Genomic DNA, 19,791 nt, shown 5'->3' with positions numbered 1-19,791 from the left:
TTGGTGGAATTAATATTCTTGGCATACCAGAGGCAGGCATCCCGCCCCCGAAAATGGTACATGCTCATTCAACCAGAGTGTATGCTGCCTCAGCAGCCCATCTTTCAGGCATAAAAATGACAGATATCTTCATGGCGGCCACGTGGTCTTCTCAACAGCCATTCATTAAACATTATGCAATAGACTTACGGATGGCACGAGAGGCAAACTTCGGAAGAAATGTTCTGAAGAGGGGGTTGCCATGAGCTTTGGGTTTACTGCACCCGCCTCCAGAAGGAAAGCTGGCTTATCACCCATTGCTTATGATTACAATGGATCATGATCAAGATAAACAGGTTGCTTACCTGTAATTCTTGATCTGGAAGTGATCCATTGTAGTCATAAGACCCATCCATGCCAACCCCGCTGCAGTAGATGATGGTTCCCGTTGGCATGGTGACATTCTAAGATCAACACGAGCGGTCTGCAAGAAACTGAAGGGAGGACTCCCCAACCGCCAATCTTGGTGAACTTTGCACAGCACGTGCAGGCGGGGGGGCACGTCATGAGGAGCTACTAAGTCAGCCCGTGAGGTTCCTGCTCAGGTGCAGAACCCATTGCTTATGACTACAATGGATCACTTCCAGATTAATTGTTACAGGTAAGCAACCTGTTAATGTAGGGTCCAATGAGGCAACGGGGCGGCAGGGAGGTACACTGCCGCTCTGATGGACCCTTTGTAAATGGCGCGGGGGGGAGAGTGGAGGGAGGGGCAAGTGCACCGCCCCCGCCCTTGAAGTCAACCCCCCCTCACCTTCGAATTTCCCCCATCCGATTCTGTGCGCATCCCTATCCGATACTGGGCAGTGTGACAGCCAAGATTCTAAGGAGAAAAGCCACATACATTCTGCTCACTCCCTGGTGACCATGCCAATCATGGTTTCCACTGCTACTCAGACAATCAAACCTTGTTTTCTGGTGTTTTCCACATTGTCCAGATCTTCTATCATAGGACAAGGGGCACGTTCTGTATCCCAACGTAAATACTCTGAAGCTGACTGTGTGGAGAGTATGCTTCTATACAATATACTCTTAAATGAACACAAGTCATCTATCAGATGTAAGTATTCTTATTAGTGGAAGCATTTCAAATCCTATTCTAGGCTTCACACCTAATGAGGCTACAATAACACAGATGTTACTGTACCTGACTAGCTTTAAAAACGCAAGTTAAGCTAATGTTTCAGTAAAGGTTTATTTGGCTGCTATTTCCTCTAAACACGTTGGCTGGGAAGGTAGGACTACCTTCTTCCATCCTGACTGCAAGAGGTTTCTCAAATGGTTGAATTATCTTTATCCTCCTGTCAGGTAACCTATGAAGCAATGGAGTTTGTCTTTGATGTTAACAACTTTAACTGAGAATCCATTTGAACCTATGGCAATTGCTTCTTTTAAAATAGTCACATTGAAGGTGGCCTTTCTTGTGGCCAAAACTACAGCTAAAAGGGTTTGTGAATTAACTGCATTGAGAATGGTTAACTAGATTTTTTCCTGACAAGGTGTTAATGAGACTGGACCCTTCATTCCATCCAAAAGTAGTTTCTGATTTTCACCTGAATCAGGACATTGTTCTGCTAACTTTCTTTAGAAACCTGACTATACCTCCTGAAAGATGACTGCATGCTCTGGATGTACGGAGGTCATTCCTATTTTATTTAGGAAGGACTAAATATCTTCATAAGTTCCAGCTGCTCTTTGTAGCCTATAAAGGCAGAGCTAAAGGCCAATCTATCTCACTGGCTAGTAGAATTGAGCTCATTAGCATATAAGATACAGAAGGTAGACTATGACCATACAAGCCCATTCAACTAGGTCATATGGCACTTCTGCGGCTCATTTATCAGCATACAGACGGAGGACATTTTGTAAAGCGGCCATTTGGTAATCTGAACAGCTGTTTGTGAAACATTACACCATCATCTTCGCTCTGCTGGGGAGTCAAATTTTGGGAAGAGTGTCCTAAAGAGATTGTTACAATAGCTGCCTGCTCCCTCCACCTGGGAAAGCTCACTAAACACTCAGGCTTATGAATGGCAACAGATCACAATCCAGATGAAAAGGTTGCTTACCTGTAGCTGATGATCTGGTAGTGATTCATTGACATTCATAAGATCCTCCCTGCAATGATCAGCGAAGTGTGTGTGTGTGTGTGTGTGTGTGTGTGTGTGTGTGTGTGTGTATAACTTGCTTCTGACAAGAACCTCTGAAATGATCATCTCTCATGGTGGTCATCCAGGAACTGAGGGAATGGTGCCTAAACTGCCAAAACAGCCACGCTGAGTGCAAGAGGCCAAGCATGGACACCACAAGGAGCTTGTAGAATCCACCAACAAGGTCCTATGCAGGTACAGAACGCAAGCTTAAGAATGTCAGTGGATCACTACCAGATCATCAGTTACAGCTGAGCAACCTGTTTTTCTTTTAAACTAACATTGCACGAATTGTAAGAACCTGCTCACTGAACATGAAATACAGTAGTACTAAGTTTGATTCTCTTTGCTACCTAATCCTGTGCCTTTGTACTCTCTTTGAATTTTATTCGTATTATGACTTACTTTAGAAACCTGCATTTTTTGTGGGTTTTTTTCTTCAAATGGCTATTGATTCTGCAGACTAATCAATGAACAGATACAGAAGTCCCTAGATGAAGTACAGCATCAGTTGTCTGTCAAAGAGGATAAACTTCAATCGGCACAAGAAGACATTTTGATGCTTGAAGATCAGCTAGGTATTATTTGAACTTTTAATTACAAAATTGGAAGAGACCAAAAGCTAGTCCAAATCCTTGCCCTGAAAGTAATGACTATCTTCTCCTCTTCCTCCAGTTAATCTAGTTAATCTAGCCAGTTAATCTAGCCTAGAGGTTAACTACTGTACCACCCTAGGGCTGAATTTTCCCCGCAGTTGCCAGCCTTCTGTTTCTTCTTGTCCTCCAGACTTGTTGAAAATGCACATACAGAGATAGAGAGATATGATTCCCCTTGCCATGGCTTGTTCCATCCTTCTGATCATTTCCCATCCAGAAAAACAATGGTGGCATGAGAAGGAGCAAAATCTACTGCCTACGGGCTCCTCCACTCCAACTGAGAAATATACCAAGAGGAAAGCCAGGGAGCCGTGCAATTAAAGCAAAGTCCCCTGGCTTTTCTTGTTACCTACTTCTCCCCTGTGCTATTTTATATAGTGCAGAGGAAGTGGAAGACAGCGAGGAGCAGGCAACCCCTAGCAGATCTATTTTGGCCAATGCTTTCAGGCAGAACCTGGCCATAAGTCAACAAGGGACTAGCTTTTAAAGGATCTTTTTTGCATGTGGGGGCTTGCCCAATGTTATTTCCATTCCTTTGCATTTAGAGTTGCTTACAGCCAGGGATCAATAGTACGTATTCCAGATCAGTGTGTCGCAAGCAGAGTGAGAAGGTACCACATACAAATGTGCCTGCAAAGCTGTAGCTCTGTAAGACTGAAGCAAATGAGCCAAACTAAGATATATACTTGTTTTTTTTCAGGTAAATTAAATAGTAAGGGCTCTACACAGGATGAGACCATCAGTGTGCTCCGAAGTACTATTAATGTATTGGATAAGGAAAAGGACAGCCTTCAGGAGAGTGTAGATGAAAAGACAGAGAGAATTGCATATCTAGATGACAATTTAGCAAACAAGGTATGTACACAAAGGATGAAATGATTATCTGGATCTATGTTTTATAATAGATTAATTATTAACCCCTGATGGATTATGGGCAGAGCATTATTTTCAGAACAGACACTCAAAAAGATAAACTTAAGAAGGGATTTGTATCACTTTGAGAATGAGCAAACAGAATGGCAGAGGAAATTTCTCCTCAGTACACAAAGTCTTCAGACATCATTATTATTATTATTATTATTATTATTAATAATAATAATTTGATTTCTATACCGCCCTTCCAAAAATGGCTCAGGGCGATTTACACAGAGAAATAATACATAAATAAGATGGATCCCTGTCCCCAAAGGGCTCACAATCTAAAAGAAACGTAATGACATAATTGGTTCCTGAAAACTGTCTTTAAAAAAAAATCTTAACTCAAAACCTATTTTCTCATAGCAAACAATGTTATAAATGAGTGTTTATTTCCTAAACCAAGGCCCTATGCCCTATTTTTTTCCCCTGCTGCTGTAAAAGCTGGTGGTGTGTCAGTCATAGATGTGCAAGCGTGCAGACATCTAGTAGAGGAATTGATGGTGGAGAATGATAAGTTGTTCACCCAGTCCCTTTCTGACTCTTACTCATTTTCCATGGAAGAAAGGGCTCTTTCCCTCTTGCTGTCACAGCACATCATCTGAGCCTGGAGGAGCAGAAGCAGCAGGGGGAACCTCTTGAACTGACGAGTCAGCTAATCCATCTGCAGCCTCAAATGATGCAGCAGTTGCCACCAGGACTAGCAGTCTCTATAACTATGTCAGCCTGAACCACCATTGTCTCCTCAGTCCACACAGTAGCAGCACTAGGGATGTGCATGAATGGGGTTTCATGTTTTGAGCTTGAAACAAAGCGTAAACGGCCAAAATGTTTCATTGAGACAGCAGTCGACCTGGCTGTTTTTATTAAACAAAACTCAAACATTTCAAGTGTTTCAGCTGCAGGGAACAATGGGGAAGCTCGAAGCAGCCCATTGTTCCCCATGGGTAGCTCCTAGGGACACCAAAATAGGTTGTGTGGTAGGGGATGATGGGTGCTACCTATCACCCAACCCACAGAAGAAATGGGCAAGCAGGCAGTTTTTAGCCTTTCCCCCAAACCCCCATAGGATCCTTTTGTGGGTTGAGTGATAGGTAGCACCATTTCTTTTGTGGTTTGGGTGGTAGGTAGTACCCATCATGCCATACCACACAACCCGCTTTGGTATCCCTAGGAGCTACTCATGAGGAACAATGGGCTGTTTCAAGTTTCTCCATTGTTCCCTGAACCAGAACAAGCTGCACTCACAGAGCTCATGCAGAAAAGTATTGCATTGCAATTTGCGATGCATTTTCAGCCCTGCCTTGAAAAACATGGCAGAAGCATACAGTAAAAAGGAATCTGCCCCTCCCAACAAAGAACACACATTTCACACACAGTTCAAAAATGGCCAAAAAAGAATCACTGACCCAGAATCCGCTGCCAGCCACAGTGCCTGCACTGCAATAACGTCATTGGGACAAGTTTTCTCACACACAGTTATGACTCCTTATGTTTCTTCTTATCATTGCCACAGCAGCATCCTTAGCAGCAAGAATATCCAAAGCAACTTCACCCACATTTTGACTGAATACACATTGTAATGCAGATTGCAGGGCAGTGAGTGAAGCACAGGTTAGTTTCAAGGCCAGACATGGAGCTCATCACAGCAATCATCAAGAAATATTACACAAACATACACAGCTGCCATGCTCCATTTCTCGCCAAAACACTATCTCAAAACAAACACAACTCAAGGAAGGAAGGCACCCAAGTTCTACATTTGTCAGTCTGAGATCCAACAACACCAGAAAGTCATAGCAGCAATATCACAGCATATTAGTGCTGAGAAAACCACAAAATCCTTTCATCCTGACGTATTCTCTTCTTTAAGAGAGGCACACTATAAGGGCTCTTCTCTCTGCCTCCCAGTTCCTATACATCTTGAAATTCCCTCCTTTTGGGTTCCCCCTCTCCTCCCAGTCAATGGGGGCACAGTTGCCCATGACAACAAGCCAATCAAAAATCAAGGAGATTGTAAACCAATCAGCAAGCGGAAAACAGGCCTCCAAAATGGTGCTTAAAACATCAAAATGATTTTACTCAAAATGGGGTTGTTTCGTTCCAAGCTCAAACCAGGCCATTTGTTTTGAAGATGTCCTATTTTGGGCTGAAAACAGCCCATTTTGAGACTAAACATTTCAACATCGAAATATTCTGCACATACCTAAGAAGCATCTTCCCTCCTGTGACGAGTGTTGTAAAGCTGAAACAAGGTCGCAATTTATAAACTTCTTAAATGCCGTTAGTCTTAACTTGGAATGTCTTAAGTTAAGGAGGGTACCCTAAGACAGGTCTTCCTTCTCATTCACTTCAAATAGGTCTATGTCAATGTAGCCTTTTGACCTCTGGTGGGAGCAAATTCCACACTGACGGGGTGGTTGTTTTGAATTCCGGCTCCCTTTTTCATTTCTACAAAACACAGGCCTACCTAGATTTGATAGGGTAGGAAAGGAACGTTTGTTTTCATATTTGCTGTACTGATTTTATTTATTAATTGATATTTTACTTCATTTACTTCGGTATTCTGCTGCCACAGTTAATTGGTCTATATTTGATTTCTAGTGCATAGCTTTATTAAGGAACATTGAACTTAATGTGAACGTTTCTTCTGCTTAGTTGATGGAGGAATCCTTCATCATCTTTGACTATGCCTGTCTTGGATGATCTCGCCATTTGAGGGATAGATTAAGGGTGGTCTTTAGTATGTCCAAAGGATTTTACTTTAGAATAATTTGAACTCCAGGGATAAACTTCTGTATTTTGCTACTACTTCCTTTTCTGTCAACAGTTATGTATTTTTACAAATAATGCAATTAATATATTTCTAAGTGGGGGGTTATTCTGCTATACCAGAGCTGCTCAACTTCGGCCCTCCTACAGATGTTGGCGTACAATTCCCATAACCCCTGGGTATTGGTCACTGTGGCTGGGGATTATGGAAGTTGTAATCCAAAAACAGCTGGGGGGCCTAAGTTGAGCAGGCCTGGGCTATACTATGTTCTGAAACTGGGTGAGGCCTCTTCCCACCAAAGGTCAAAAGTCTGCAATGACTGACATAGCCTTGCCTGTGGAGCAAGGAGGAAGAGTAACTCGTCTCAGGATACCCTCCATCCACTGAGTGGAAGAAATCTTCACAGTAAGTTCAGCGTCTTTTTAGTGTTTATTAGAAGCAATTTGCACTACACGCTACATACAGATTAGTGCAAAATGATTGCGGGGGCAGGACCCTAAAACAAACCTGGATTCTGAAGAAAGAGAATTATTAGCAGCTTACCAAAAAACTCTTTCAAAAAGCAAACTGAATAGAATTGTAGAATGTTAGAGTTGGAAGGGACTCCAGTTCTTCTTTTGTCCAACCCCTTGCTGCTCAGTGCAGCATCCTGACAGAAGGCTGAAAACCTCTAGAGAAGGAGAGCCCACCACTGCATGAAGCAGACTGTTCCATTGTTATATGCCCTTACAATTTGGAAATTGTTCTTAAAGCCTAGCCTAAATCTGCCTCTTTGCATTTTCAACCTATTGGTTCTAGCCCTGCCCTCAAAGTGCAAAGATATTGCACTTATTAAACTACTGGCCAGACCTAATATTTCATTTTATTTATATATAGTCTTTCAGGCTGTGACCTCTCACTCCAGTTTACCTACAATTGAAAAACAAAATAATTGGATTTCTGTATGTAGCAGGCCACTGTAAATAGCCCCCAGGAAAATGTCCACCAGGAAGATTCTGCCAGCAGGTGTCGGCTGCATGGTACAGGGCTTCTGTGTTGAGCTACAGATGTAAAAGCAGCTCCTGGCTACAATCTCTTGTTTTCCACAGCACCTCCAAGTGATAACAAGGGCTAGGGAATTGAGATTGCCACAGTCCCCATTCCAGCTCAGGTGTTCTGGTTGCTGGCAACTGTTCATACAGTATTACTGCTCATATGGTCCATTAATGCTGCTTTTAGTCTTTTTGGTTATTTCCTCCTGCAGTTCAGCAACACATGTAACCATGTCTCTTTCTATAGGAAAAAACTATCATCAATTTGCGACAAACAGTTGTTCAGCTGGAGTCCTCCTTAGAGTAAGTCTAATGTTTTGCAGTAGTGGAAATTGTTACTTATCTTCTAGCAGTTAAAGTATTTTTTTGATGAGAGAGTTAATTATATTTGTAATTGGTTTTTGCACGTGAACAGTAGTTGCAGAAAATAATGTGATTTTCTTCAGATAAACCTTTATCAGCAAGCTGAAGTGTGGTAGTTTAGAAAGCACTAAATCAAGGTAATTATGATTATCTAACTGGGCAATTTCTAGTATACATTATTATTCGGATAAGTGGCAGTTTCTCACTTCTTATAGGCTATTTCTCTCTTGGTATTGGACATTTACAAGGATCTTGTTGAAAGTATACTTTTGACCAGCTCAAGAAAGGGCAAGATGGATAAAATAAAACCGATTGTAAGATTTCCAAGTGGGGTTTTCTGATAACTGGGGGCTGCCATAGGATAAGCAGTTTTACAAAGCTGCATTTAGATGTGAAAATACACTAAATCGCATAATAGCTACAAGCTCAGCTGAAATGCTTGGACTAAATAACATTTACAATAAGTAAGCAACTGATTCAATGCTTGAATTCTATGTTGTATTCGTCTCTTTATCTCAGTACTCTTTACTTCATGCAAATCCAAGTGAACAAATTTCCAGTTAGTCAGGTGTTTTACTTTAAAAAATGGTTTTGAGTTTCTTTCTGGGTTACATAGCATTAAAATATTCATCTGCAAGACAAGTAGAATGGTAAAATAAAACTGAAGTTACACAAAGCTGTAATTATCCTATCCATAAGATTGCTAACTAGTTATCTAGCGACTTATTCTTTGTGCTGGGCAAATATATTGGTTTAAGAAAATGTATTATGGAGAACATATTTTCCCCTGTAAAACAGTCATATGGATTAGGTTAAAGAAAGGGGGGGGGAATCTTAGAACTCTTAACCCATTTTCCTGAATTAATACTTTCTAATTCTATTACATTATCTCTCAGTGTCATGATGTATATAGCAGGGCTACACAAATTCAGCCCTCCAGCTGTTGTTGGGCTACAACGCCCATCATCCCCAGCCATAGTGGCCAATAGAGGTGATGAGAATTGTAGTCTAGCAACAACTGGAAGTTGTGTAAAGAAATAAATTCTCAATTGCTTTTTTAGTGTCTAATTATATGCATGGAACAGTTGCTGAATCTTTATATTTGCATTGTGGAAGGCATTATCTATGAGGTAAAAGAGCATATTTTAAAATCAGTTTTCCAAATATCTGTCTTAGGAAAGGCCTGTCTCGGTCTCAAACTCGCAGTTAGACAATTTGGCCCACAGAAGACTTTGCAAAAGTTATTTAATCAGGCCCACGTAGCTAATCCCATGTGTGGCAGATCTCATGAGAGTTTGCAAGCAGTTGCCTGGGGGACAGCTACAGGGACGGGGAGAAAATTGCATCAGTGGCCGGCCATCAGGGAGGGAAACCTCCCGCAGCCCAGCCCAGCCGGTGGGGAAGGAAAGCGTCAGCCACGCCGGCCAGCGAGGGAAACCACCGCCGGTGGGCAGGGAGGGAAAGGAAAGCCAAGTGCAGAACGGACTGGGGATGAAGGGGGGGTGGATGGAGAACGGACTGGGGCGAAAATGACTAGGGACGCAGATGGTCTGCGCTGGATCAGCTAGTACTGTTTAAATGTTATCTGCTCCTACTACTTTAAGTGCTGATGAATGCAGCTGCCTGCTTGAAGCAAGTCATAGTGTGTTGCCCCTCTCCCTCCCACCTCATCCCCTGGGCCAGAGCCCACTAACACTGCTCCTCTTCCCCCTCATTTTTCCTCCTGACACCACCCGTTTCCTCTCCTCGTCTTGGGGTATGCTTTGCTGCTCTTGCTGTAGCAGCACTGGGCATCCAGCTAGTTTGCCTGCTCAAGGTCCATCTCATTGACACTGCTCTGCTTTCTCTGCAGAAGACGAAGCTGTACAAGTGCCATGTATGTGTGGTGCATGCTGAGAAGACAGCAGAGTAAGGGACAAGTGAGCAAGTGCTGCTGAAGACTGAACAGTAGTGACAAGATAGACCCCAAGTTGGTGCAGCTCCGGTGCTTCCCTCACACACACTGCACTTGTATGGCTTAGTCAACTCCACATGGGATGCTTGAATGGAGCCAATTAAGCTGTTCAAGTGCAGTGCATGCTGGGGAGACAGTGGAGCTTTGCTGCCTGGGGTCCATCTTGTCACTGCTCAGCCTCCAGCTGCACTTGCTCTCCTATTCCTCACTCTGCTGTCTCTCAGCACTACACTTGCACATGTTCATACTCTGTGGAGAAAACGGAGTAGTGATGAGATGGTTTGTATCCTGAGCAGGCAAAGCAACCAAATGCACAATGCTGCTACAGCAAGAGCAGTGCCGGCAGACACAGAGGAAGAAGGGCAGCATTTGCAGGCTTCGGCCCAGGAGGCAGAGTGGGGGTGGCGAGGCAAAAAAGCCAAGAAGAGGAACAGGGCTAGCAACTTAACAGTACCATTTGGGGCCATATATATATTTTCTGACAACGGAAGGAATTATGCATACACCTCCCTTGGCTGCAGCTGGTTTCTGGGAGGGTAAATAAGGGAATTATTTTGAACATGCATATCCCCAGTATGTTGCCTCAAAGAAAGGGGTTTTAGGCAATTCTGTTTTCACTATTGCATTACCTAAGCCTAAATTTAAAAAAAACTGGGCAAAATTTAGTTTTAGTTTTATTATGGCCTCACAGCAGCATATCATGAAGTTGACCCACTAGAAGGACTAAAGGACTGGCCCTGGCCCTTCATAAGCCTCCAAGGCTCAACCATCCTAACAGGCCCCCCAGTCTTACAGAGGTTTGGAGTAGCCAAGAAACTGAATCTATCAGATAATGATCTGACCATGACAAAGGAATGATGTTAATCTCCTCTACTAGCAGGTCGCCATCTTCTTGCCCAGGAGCAAATATCAGATCTGGAGTGTGTAATGCAGCATGAATAAGTAAAGATACAAACTTAAAAGCCTATGGTTACCATAGACAACCATGAGATCTTAGGCTGTTCCTGAGGCAACCGCTTTGGCATGGACATTGAAATCACCCAACACTAATGGCCTTGGAAACTCCAATGCTACATCCGCAGTCACCCCTGTGAGCCCAGGCAGGGAGATGGTTGAGTAACAGGGTGGACAGTACATATATGGGATCTCAATACTGTTTTGGAATTTTGGAAACAGACACTAATAATCCAATAACTGTTGAACAGGACTTGTTAATAGTGGTAAAGACTCGCAATAGACAATTGTGACTCTCCCTCCCTGTAGACAGGGCTGCTGGAGTATCCCAGAACCTGGTAGACAGAGCTGGAATGGCCTGTAGACTTGTGCTTGCCCCATTTGCCTCTAAAGTGGCAATGAAGGTCCACTTTGGTATAAAAAGAAGTGCACTGAGGTGGAGAAGGAAGTCCTGTATCTCTGCCTTAGCACAACTCTAAGATAAAAAATGAACTGGGCAGGGAGAAAATAGCTTAAAGCAGCTGAGCATGGTGAGATTAGGCAGGTTTCTCTCTCCTCCCCATGCATTCCTTTTGGTAGAAAGGAATGCATGGTTTGCTTTCTCACCCCCCACACCCCCACTTTACAGGCAAATGAGACAAGTGTGTGTTGTAAAAAAAAGCATGCAGATCACTGTAGGGATCCATGGTCCCTCACAACTGGGTCTTCTGTGCCTGCACAGGAGGCCCGTGGAAGAATCTACAGCTCTGTTTAGGCGCACTCTGGCCCTTGAAGGCATAGTGATATCAGAGCCTACAAAGCTGGCTGTAGAGCTCCTCCCTCTTCAGTTCCTTCTCATCTGCCACTTGTGCTGCCTTGTGAAAGATCTGCTCCTGTTCCTTCATTCCTGTGAGAAAGTGAATATTGTTATTTGAACTTTTTTTTTTGGTTTTGACTTGGACTGATTTTCTGATTTTGTGTGCTTGACTGGACTGTATTTTTGACTACTCTCTGTCTCTCAGATTTACTGTTATTTGGATTGTTTGACCTCAGACTGTTTTTAACTATTCTCTGGACTGTGTGTTCTGGACTTGGCATTCTAATTCTGATTTGGTTGACCTTGGAAAGTTGTTTTTGGACTTGGCTATGTCTACTCATAAAAGTTTTTTAAAGTGTGTGACTTGCAGAGGCACTATGCCCTCTTTTGACAGCGATGCTGACTGCCTCAAATGTTTGGGTGATAGTTATAATACAAGTACCTGCAAGGTCTGTTTGTCATTTAAGAAAAATACCTGTTTAAGTAGGGAATTACGATTTAAAGCCTCTTTATATGAGAATATTTTCCTTCCGAGGCCAAGCCTGCTGTCACCACCAAAAACTGTGGCGTCTAATCTCTCGGCATCATCAGCGCCCGTCTCAACATCAATCCCATTGACATCCATGGCATCTGCAAGTATGGATTTTAAAAAGCCTGTAAAAAGAAGCCGAGAGCACTCCAGGAAATACTGTACAAGCTTAACCAACATCGTTCGTCTATGGGGAAGTCACACAAAAAGCGCAAGAAGCATGCTTCGTCCTCAACACCAGTTTCAGTGCTGTCTACTTTGCCGAAATTGCACTTGGTGCCTAAGCCTTCTACTTTGTCTTCTGCTAAATCCCCATCGCCTTCCATGGCACAGCCTGCCGCCTCCTAATCTCCTTGGCCCTTGTAGACTTCCAAGTCTATGTTACTGGCAGCTTTGGTTTTGGCCCCTTCGGCATCGAGGAACAAAAGCTCTCCTGGACGTCTGACATCGTCGGGTCACTCGACATTGGCCCCTCTGGTTTCAACTCCTATTCCTCTGGGTCCAAGACATTTGATGTCTTCAACACCTATGCCTCATTGATCGGCTTTGACTTCAGTTACTCTGGATCCAGGACACCCACCTACATCAACGTTGGATACTTAGGCCCAGGCATCAACAGCACCTGCGATGTCTCTCACCTGTTCACTCAGTGCTGCCATCGCCTATAGTGATCTCCCATGGATTGTTGCCTGCCCAGACTCCTCTCCGCCTTTTGCCGTTGCAGACTGCTACACCGTCTTTGAACTCTCCGGTGCTGGCAAACCTACTTCGGAAGGAACTGGAGAACCTACTTGGCTCTGCTAACTCAACACCCTCAGGTTCTACTTTCAGAGGCTTTACCTTGTTCCAAGGTCTTGACACTGACGAACCCCAGTTGGCCTCTACCTATTCCGAAGACCCCTACAGGTGGCCATTCTCCTCGACACCGGCTTGCCCATCGCTGTGCCCTGGAAGGAGCACTTCCACTTTTGGGCTTCACATGTCCTTAGGAGAGGACTGGACTGGACTGCGCGCTGCAAGTGAAGTCGACAAGGAAACATTCCGCTCCAGTGGATAAAGAGGGCTGGAAATTGGACTCTATGGTGAGGAGATTCTACTCCTCTGCTTGTCTTTCCTTTAGGGTTGTCAAATACTTGGCCTGCATAGCTAAGTATCAGCAGTCTGTCTGGGACACATTAAAGGATGACGTTGCTGATCTTCCTGAGCCCTTTGAGACCAAATTCCTGTTGACACTCTCCAAGTCTGCTGATCTTACCAGACAACACCTGAGCACAGCCAAACACCTGATGGAAGCAGAATCCAAGGTGCTGGCTGGGTCGATCACTCTCCGTTGCCATGCCTGGCTCAGGTCCACTCTTCTGGAGCCTGGCATGAAGGATAAAATTGAAAATCTGCCATTCGGCGAGGATCTCTTCTTAAAGGACACAGACGAGATGATGGAGAAACTGAAAAGGGCTTGTTATACCGCTAAGACTTCTGCACAGTCTCAAACCTCGTCCTTTCATCACAGGTAGCACCTTGGTTTCAACAGCAGTACCACCCCTGGTCTTCCCAAGACAGAAGGGGTTTCAGACGAGTGTCTAGGCAGTAATCTAGGCGCCCCTTCCATCAGCGCCAGAAGGGCCAACAGAAATTGAAGCCTCAGGGCCGAACCAAGCAGTCCTTTTAACGATGAGGACTTGAAGTATCTACCCCTGTTACCTCAGCCTCTCTCCATCTTGCTCCCTTCCTCCCTTTCCTGGTGTCTAATAACATCAGACACATGGGTGTTATGCATAGTGACCAATGGCCGTGCTGTTGAATTGTCTCTCTACCCACCCATGAGGACATAAAACACACCCACTCAACTCCTATCCTTGAAGGAGAGGTTTCTTCGCTGCTCCAGAAGGACGCCATAGAACCAGTTCCATCTCCTTCCATGCATGCTGGTTATTTTTCCAAATACTTCTAGGTTCCTAAGCATGATGGCAGGACCCGTCCCATCCTGGACTTGACGAGTTGAACAAGTTTGTTAAAGCTTCCAAGTTTCGCATGATCACCTTGCAGTCTATTCTTCCGTTGTTGTGGGAAGAGGAGTGGTTTGTGTCCCTAGACCTAAAGAATGCCTACTTCCACATCTCCATGAGGCCTCGGCATCGCCAGTTCCTACACTTCTGCCTGGGCACAAAGGCATTCCAGTACAAGGTGCTCCCGTTCAGCCTTTGTACCGCCCCTAGAGCTTTCACTAAGTTCATGGAGGCAGTCATTGCCTCTCTGTGTGTACAGGGCATTTCTGTGTTCCCCAAACTGGATGACTGGCTTATCATGGCTAGAGAGAAGTTCACTGTGTTCTTCAACCTGCGGCTTACTCTCTCTCTTGGCAGATCTGGGGCTCGGTGTCAATCTGAAGAAATCCATCCTGACCCCCTAGAGTGCCATCCGGTGCATCTGTATGATCCTGGCGAGAAGTGTGTATACTTACCTATAGAACGTCTCCAGGCCATTTCCTCCATTATGATTGCTTTCCAGTCTTCCCCAAGGCAACGGGCTCAGTTCATCCAGCGCCTACTGGGCCTCATGGCCTTGTGCACCATGACTGTGACGAACGCACAGTTGACGATGAGACTACGACTCTGGCTGCTGTCTGTCTTCCAGCCAAATCTAGACAGTCAGAACAAGTGGTTAGTCATACCGAAGAATGTCTTGCGAGACCTGCTCTGGTGGTCCCTGCCTGATTCCCTTTCACAAGGGTTTGCTTTCAAGAATTGAATCCTACGATATCAGTCACTACCAATGCTTCTATGCTGGGTTGGGATGCTCACTGTGGTTTCCTCCAGGCACGAGACCTTTGTAACTTCCAGCAACAGGAGCTCCATATTAAAATTTCCTAGCAGTTTCCCTTGCTTTCAAGGCATTTGTACCTGTCATTCAGGGCCGGGTGGTTCCGGTCCATATCGTTAATACTATGGCTATCGCCTACTTGAACCATCAGTGGGTACTGTTTCCAAAACCCTGAATAACCTTGCATTGCAATTAGGGGAATGGTGCCTGAGATTTGATATCCTCCCCATGACAATACATATTAAGGGGGTAGATAACATCTTGGATGACTCGCTTAGCCGGAATCTCTCCTTCTTTACCCTCCATGAGTAGGAATTGAATGACTCTGTCCTGCCAGATGTGTTTGACTCCTGGGGTGTCCCTGCCATTGACTCATTTGCCACTGCACAAAATGTGAAGTGTCTTCTGTTTTAGGCCGGGCATCAGCCCAAACTCCCTAGGGGATACCTTCCAGCTGCAATGGAAGGGCAGGTTGTATTACCTCTTCCCACTCTTTCCGCTAATGTCCAGAGTGGTGGGGAAGATACTGTAAGAGCACACACGGTGCATCCTGGTCTGCCCTGGTGGTCCAGGCAAGCGTGGTTCCCAGCTCTCCTTCAGTTATGCAAAGACTCTTATCTTCACCTTCCGCCTTGACTGGACCTCCTCATGAGAGACGGCAGTCTGGTCCTACACCATGCTCTTCAGATGCTCTCACTAACAGCGTGGAGGCTGAACTTTTAGACGAGATCCTGTTAAATGAGAGAAAGGCTTCTACGAGATGGGACTAAATGTGCAAATGGAAGCGTTTAACATCTTATGCGTCTGCTAAGGACTTTAACCCACTTCAGGCTTCAGTACACCAAATACTTCTTTTCTTCACCTCTCTCAAGGGTTTGGGTCTCTCCAACACCTCCCTTAAGGTTCACCTCACTGCCATCTCAGCTTGCCACATGGGCTGGGACAGCAAGTCAGTTTTTGTTCACCCAGACTCTAAACTTTTTTGAAAGGAGTTAACAACCTGTATCCTCCAGTGTGGGCACTGGCTGAGCCTTGGAGTCTCTCACTTGTGCTGTCCACAATTACAGAGGCCCCCTTTGAGCCCCTGTTGTTTATTTCCATAAAACTGCTGTGCCTAAAGACTGCCTTCCTTGTAGCCATCACATCTGCAAGACGTGTAAGTGAACATATGGCTCTGAGGGCTGATTCCCCATATACTAATTTTACCCAGACAAGGTGGTTCTGTGTCTGGATCCTGCTTTCCCCCCGATTGTTTCAGACTTTCATATCAATCAGGACATTGTGTTTCCTATGTTCTTCAGTGACGCATCTGTACCTCTTGAGCATTCTGTGCATGCCCTAGATGTCCGCAGGTGTCTCCTTTATTTCCTGGATCGCACAAAGGCATTCAGGCGTTCTAACAAACTGTTCATCTCCTATGCAGGAGCTAGTAAATGCTTCACCATTTCTAGACAAAGAGTGTCCAACTAGCTGGTGCAACTGAATTTTTATCTATTATAAAGGCGTGCAGACCCTTTCAAAATTTGGGTGCATTCCACTAGGCCCATGGCTACCTCAGCTGCCCACGTGTCAGGCATCAGTATGAAGGACATTTGCAGGGCTGCCACCTGGTCCTCGGATCTGCCCTTTGTCAGTCACTATGCTGTGGACTTGGTCAGGCAGTCGTAAAAGAAAGTACTGTAACTGCTAGCACCCACTTCCTTTTTATGGGAGCTAGTCACTCACTCAGTTGTGAGGGACCATGGATCCCTACAGAGATAAACGGGTTGCTTACCTGTAACTTATGATCTCTGGGGGTATCCATGGTCACTCACAACACCTGCCCGGCCATCCCCTCTGCTAGCTTGTCATGAAGTGTTTACTTACCTATGCTGCTGTGGCTTGTCTGCTGTCTTCTCTATCTCTCAATGTCATCAGTCCCTTTGCAGTGTCCGAGCCAGGAACCGAAGAGGGAGGCGCTCTACAGTCAGCTTTGTAGGCTCTGATATCACTACGCCTTAAAGGGCCGGAGAGCGCCTAAATGGAGCTATAGATTCTTTCGCAGGCCTCCTGCGCAGGTGCAGAAGACCCAGTTGTGAGTGACCATGGATTTCAACAGAGATCATAAGTTACAGGTATGCAACCTGTTTTTATCCTAAATGTCTGGTTTAACCCTTATTGACACTAGCTGACATCCTGATTAAATTACTCAATGAAGTCCTTTTGAAATTAAGTAGTCCTTTAGAATAATTCCTTAGAAGTACTGTTCAATAACTTAGTCTGGATGCGAGCCACTGATCATAAGGCCCATATGTATTTCTATTTGTATAAAGGTTAAATAAATACTAATCTTATGTCTTTACACACTACACTCACTCACTCCAGACATTCCTTGAGGCAAAACTTGAACATTGTTAAAATGAAATAGTGAGGTCAAAAGTGATGACTTGGCTCAGGACATGAATCTAGACACTAGTTTGTCTGATGTGGTCTACCGAGCATTCCACACAATGTTGCCAAGCATGATGCTAAGCTAGATCTTTAGGCATAATTACAGAAATGCTTGGGGTTCAGGTTGCTAATAAATCCATATTTGCCTTAAAGGTAAAATTATACTTTAAAGCTTTGAAATATTCAAAATATCTTGGGCACAATCCAATGCAAAGTTAAACATGTTCAAACTAATTAGTGTTGGGGTTATTACCACAGTGTCAAGGTACAGCTGTTAACTTTAGCACTTCAGAACTATATGCTGTGAAGCAAAAAAGCTAAAATTCATTTTAAGGCTTCCCATCTCCCAATTGTTAGCCAATTAAAGAGTGCCTCGAGTGGTAAAGACCGTGAATTGGCTAGCCTCCGCCGCCAGCTTGATGGAGCACACTCTGAGCTTGGAGAAACTGGGACGGTAAAAGAAATGGCCCTGAAGGAAAACAGAAGACTGCAGGATGACCTAGCCACAATGGCCAGAGAAAACCAGGTAAAAGGATAATTCATAACGATGCATATCAAAACTACTTTAATGTTTGCATAAACTGTGACATCCAAAACAGATTAATTTGTACAGGGTCTCTGTAAGGATCCATGGTCCCTCACAACTGGGTCTTCTGTGCCTGCACAGGAGGCCCATAGAAGACTCTCTAGCTCCATTTAGGCACTCTCCAATCCTTTAAGGCGTAGGGATACTGGAGCCTATAAAACAGGCTACAGAGCACCTCCCTCTTCAGTTTGTTCTCGTCTCCTGCTTGTGCTACCTTGTGAAGGATCTGCTCCTATTCCCTTGTTCCTGTGAGGAAAGTAAGCTTGTTATTTGGGCTGCTCTTCTCATTTTGACCTGGACTGCTTTGACAACTCTCTTTTGTACTTTCCCCTGTCTTTTGACTTGGACTGTTTTCACTTTGTTGTTTTTCCCTGGATTTTGCTGTTACCTCGGACTGCTTTTCCTGGACTCTCTCTGGCCTTTCCCTTTTGGCTTTGGAAATTTTTTGTTCTAATTTGGCTGACAGTTTCTGACCCTGACTATGTCTACCTCTAAAACCTTTAAGAGGTGTGCTACTTGTAGAGGCACCATGCCTTCCTCGGATGGCCATGAGGATTGCCTCATCTGCCTTGGTGATTCTCACAACACCAGCACCTGCAGGTTTTGTCTACCCTTCAAGTAAAAAAACCTGTTTGAGCAGAGAATTATGCCAAAAGGCTTCTCTATATGAGAATATTTTGCATCCGGGAACTCTGAGGCCGAGCCCCCCATCGCTGCCGAAGACTGTGGTGCCCAACCAGTTCCTGTCGGTGTCCACCTCAGCATCATCGCAGAGCAAGCATGGGGATGCCGCTTTTAAGAAACCTCTGGAAAGAGGTCAGGAGACCTCCCGTAAGCACAAACATGACCAACACTGTTCTTTGTCTGAGGATGTGCATAAGAAGCGCTCCATACAGACCTCTACAACCAACCAGAATTCCACTGTTGCTATGTCTTCGGTGTCAACGTTGAGTTCTGCACACAAGTCAGCTTCGACCTCTACCTTGGGTTCAGTGTAGACAGTGGCTTCGGCTAGGACTCTGTCACCACCTACTTCACAGCCGGTTACATCTTATCCTCCTTGAGACTCGGCCGCCAAGCCTGCCCCATCAGAGCCTTCAACATCAAGGACCTTGACTTCGACTGCCCCAACATCAAGGGACATGGAGTCATTGAAGCGCTCTTAGACGTCTAAGATCCCAGCTTCGGAGTCTATGGCTTCAATGCTGCAACCTGCACTGACACCTTCGACTGTGAGACTGCTGGTTTCAATGCCAACTTCGACATCATCGGCACCACCAGTCACGGCACCACTACTATATCTCTAGAGCAGAGCTGCTCAGCTTCGGCCCTCCTGCAGATGTTGGCCTACAACTCCCATAATCCCAGGCTATTAGCCCCTGTGGCTGAGGATTATGGGAGTTGTGGTCCAAAAACAGCTGGGGGGCCTATGTTGAGGACGCCTGCTCTAGAGGGACTCTCACTGATTCACTTGAGACCTCCCTCACCTATTGTCATCTTAAACTCCTCAACTCTGGTTCATGTATCACCAAGCCAGATGTCGCGGGGAGAACCCCTATTCTGGATTCACCTGCTTTGACTAGCTTACTTAAACAGGAGTTGGAGAAGTTGCTGGGCTCAGCCAACTCCATGCCTTCTGCCTCTAGGTGTAAAGACTTTCCTTTGTCCCAAGGACTAGATTGGGATTCTGAAGAAGCTTGCCTCTCAAAGTTAAATAATTACAGGCCTGTCTCCAACCTTCCATGGTTGGGCAAGGTGATTGAGAAGGTGGTGGCCTCCTAGCTCCAGTTGGTCT

The 19,791-nt window shown here is 44.9% G+C and overlaps 1 protein-coding gene across 5 annotated transcripts in view; it reads left to right on the top strand.

Moving 5' to 3' along the window:
- The window catches only part of CEP135 (centrosomal protein 135), a 110,835-nt gene that overhangs the window by 67,329 nt on the left and 23,715 nt on the right, over positions 1-19,791 (top strand). For all 5 annotated transcript variants that reach the window (XM_053255986.1, XM_053255989.1, XM_053255990.1 and 2 more), the window contains 4 exons: positions 2,652-2,767; positions 3,546-3,700; positions 7,812-7,867; positions 17,768-17,936. In XM_053255986.1, coding sequence (XP_053111961.1) covers positions 2,652-2,767; positions 3,546-3,700; positions 7,812-7,867; positions 17,768-17,936 — 496 coding nt within the window. The remainder of the gene's footprint in view (positions 1-2,651; positions 2,768-3,545; positions 3,701-7,811; positions 7,868-17,767; positions 17,937-19,791) is intronic.

Source organism: Hemicordylus capensis, chromosome 5 (assembly GCF_027244095.1).
Source record: "Hemicordylus capensis ecotype Gifberg chromosome 5, rHemCap1.1.pri, whole genome shotgun sequence".
Taxonomy (NCBI): Eukaryota; Metazoa; Chordata; class Lepidosauria; order Squamata; family Cordylidae; genus Hemicordylus; species Hemicordylus capensis.
Note: the sequence above shows the minus strand (reverse complement) of the source record. Positions and strands in the feature narration are given on the sequence as shown.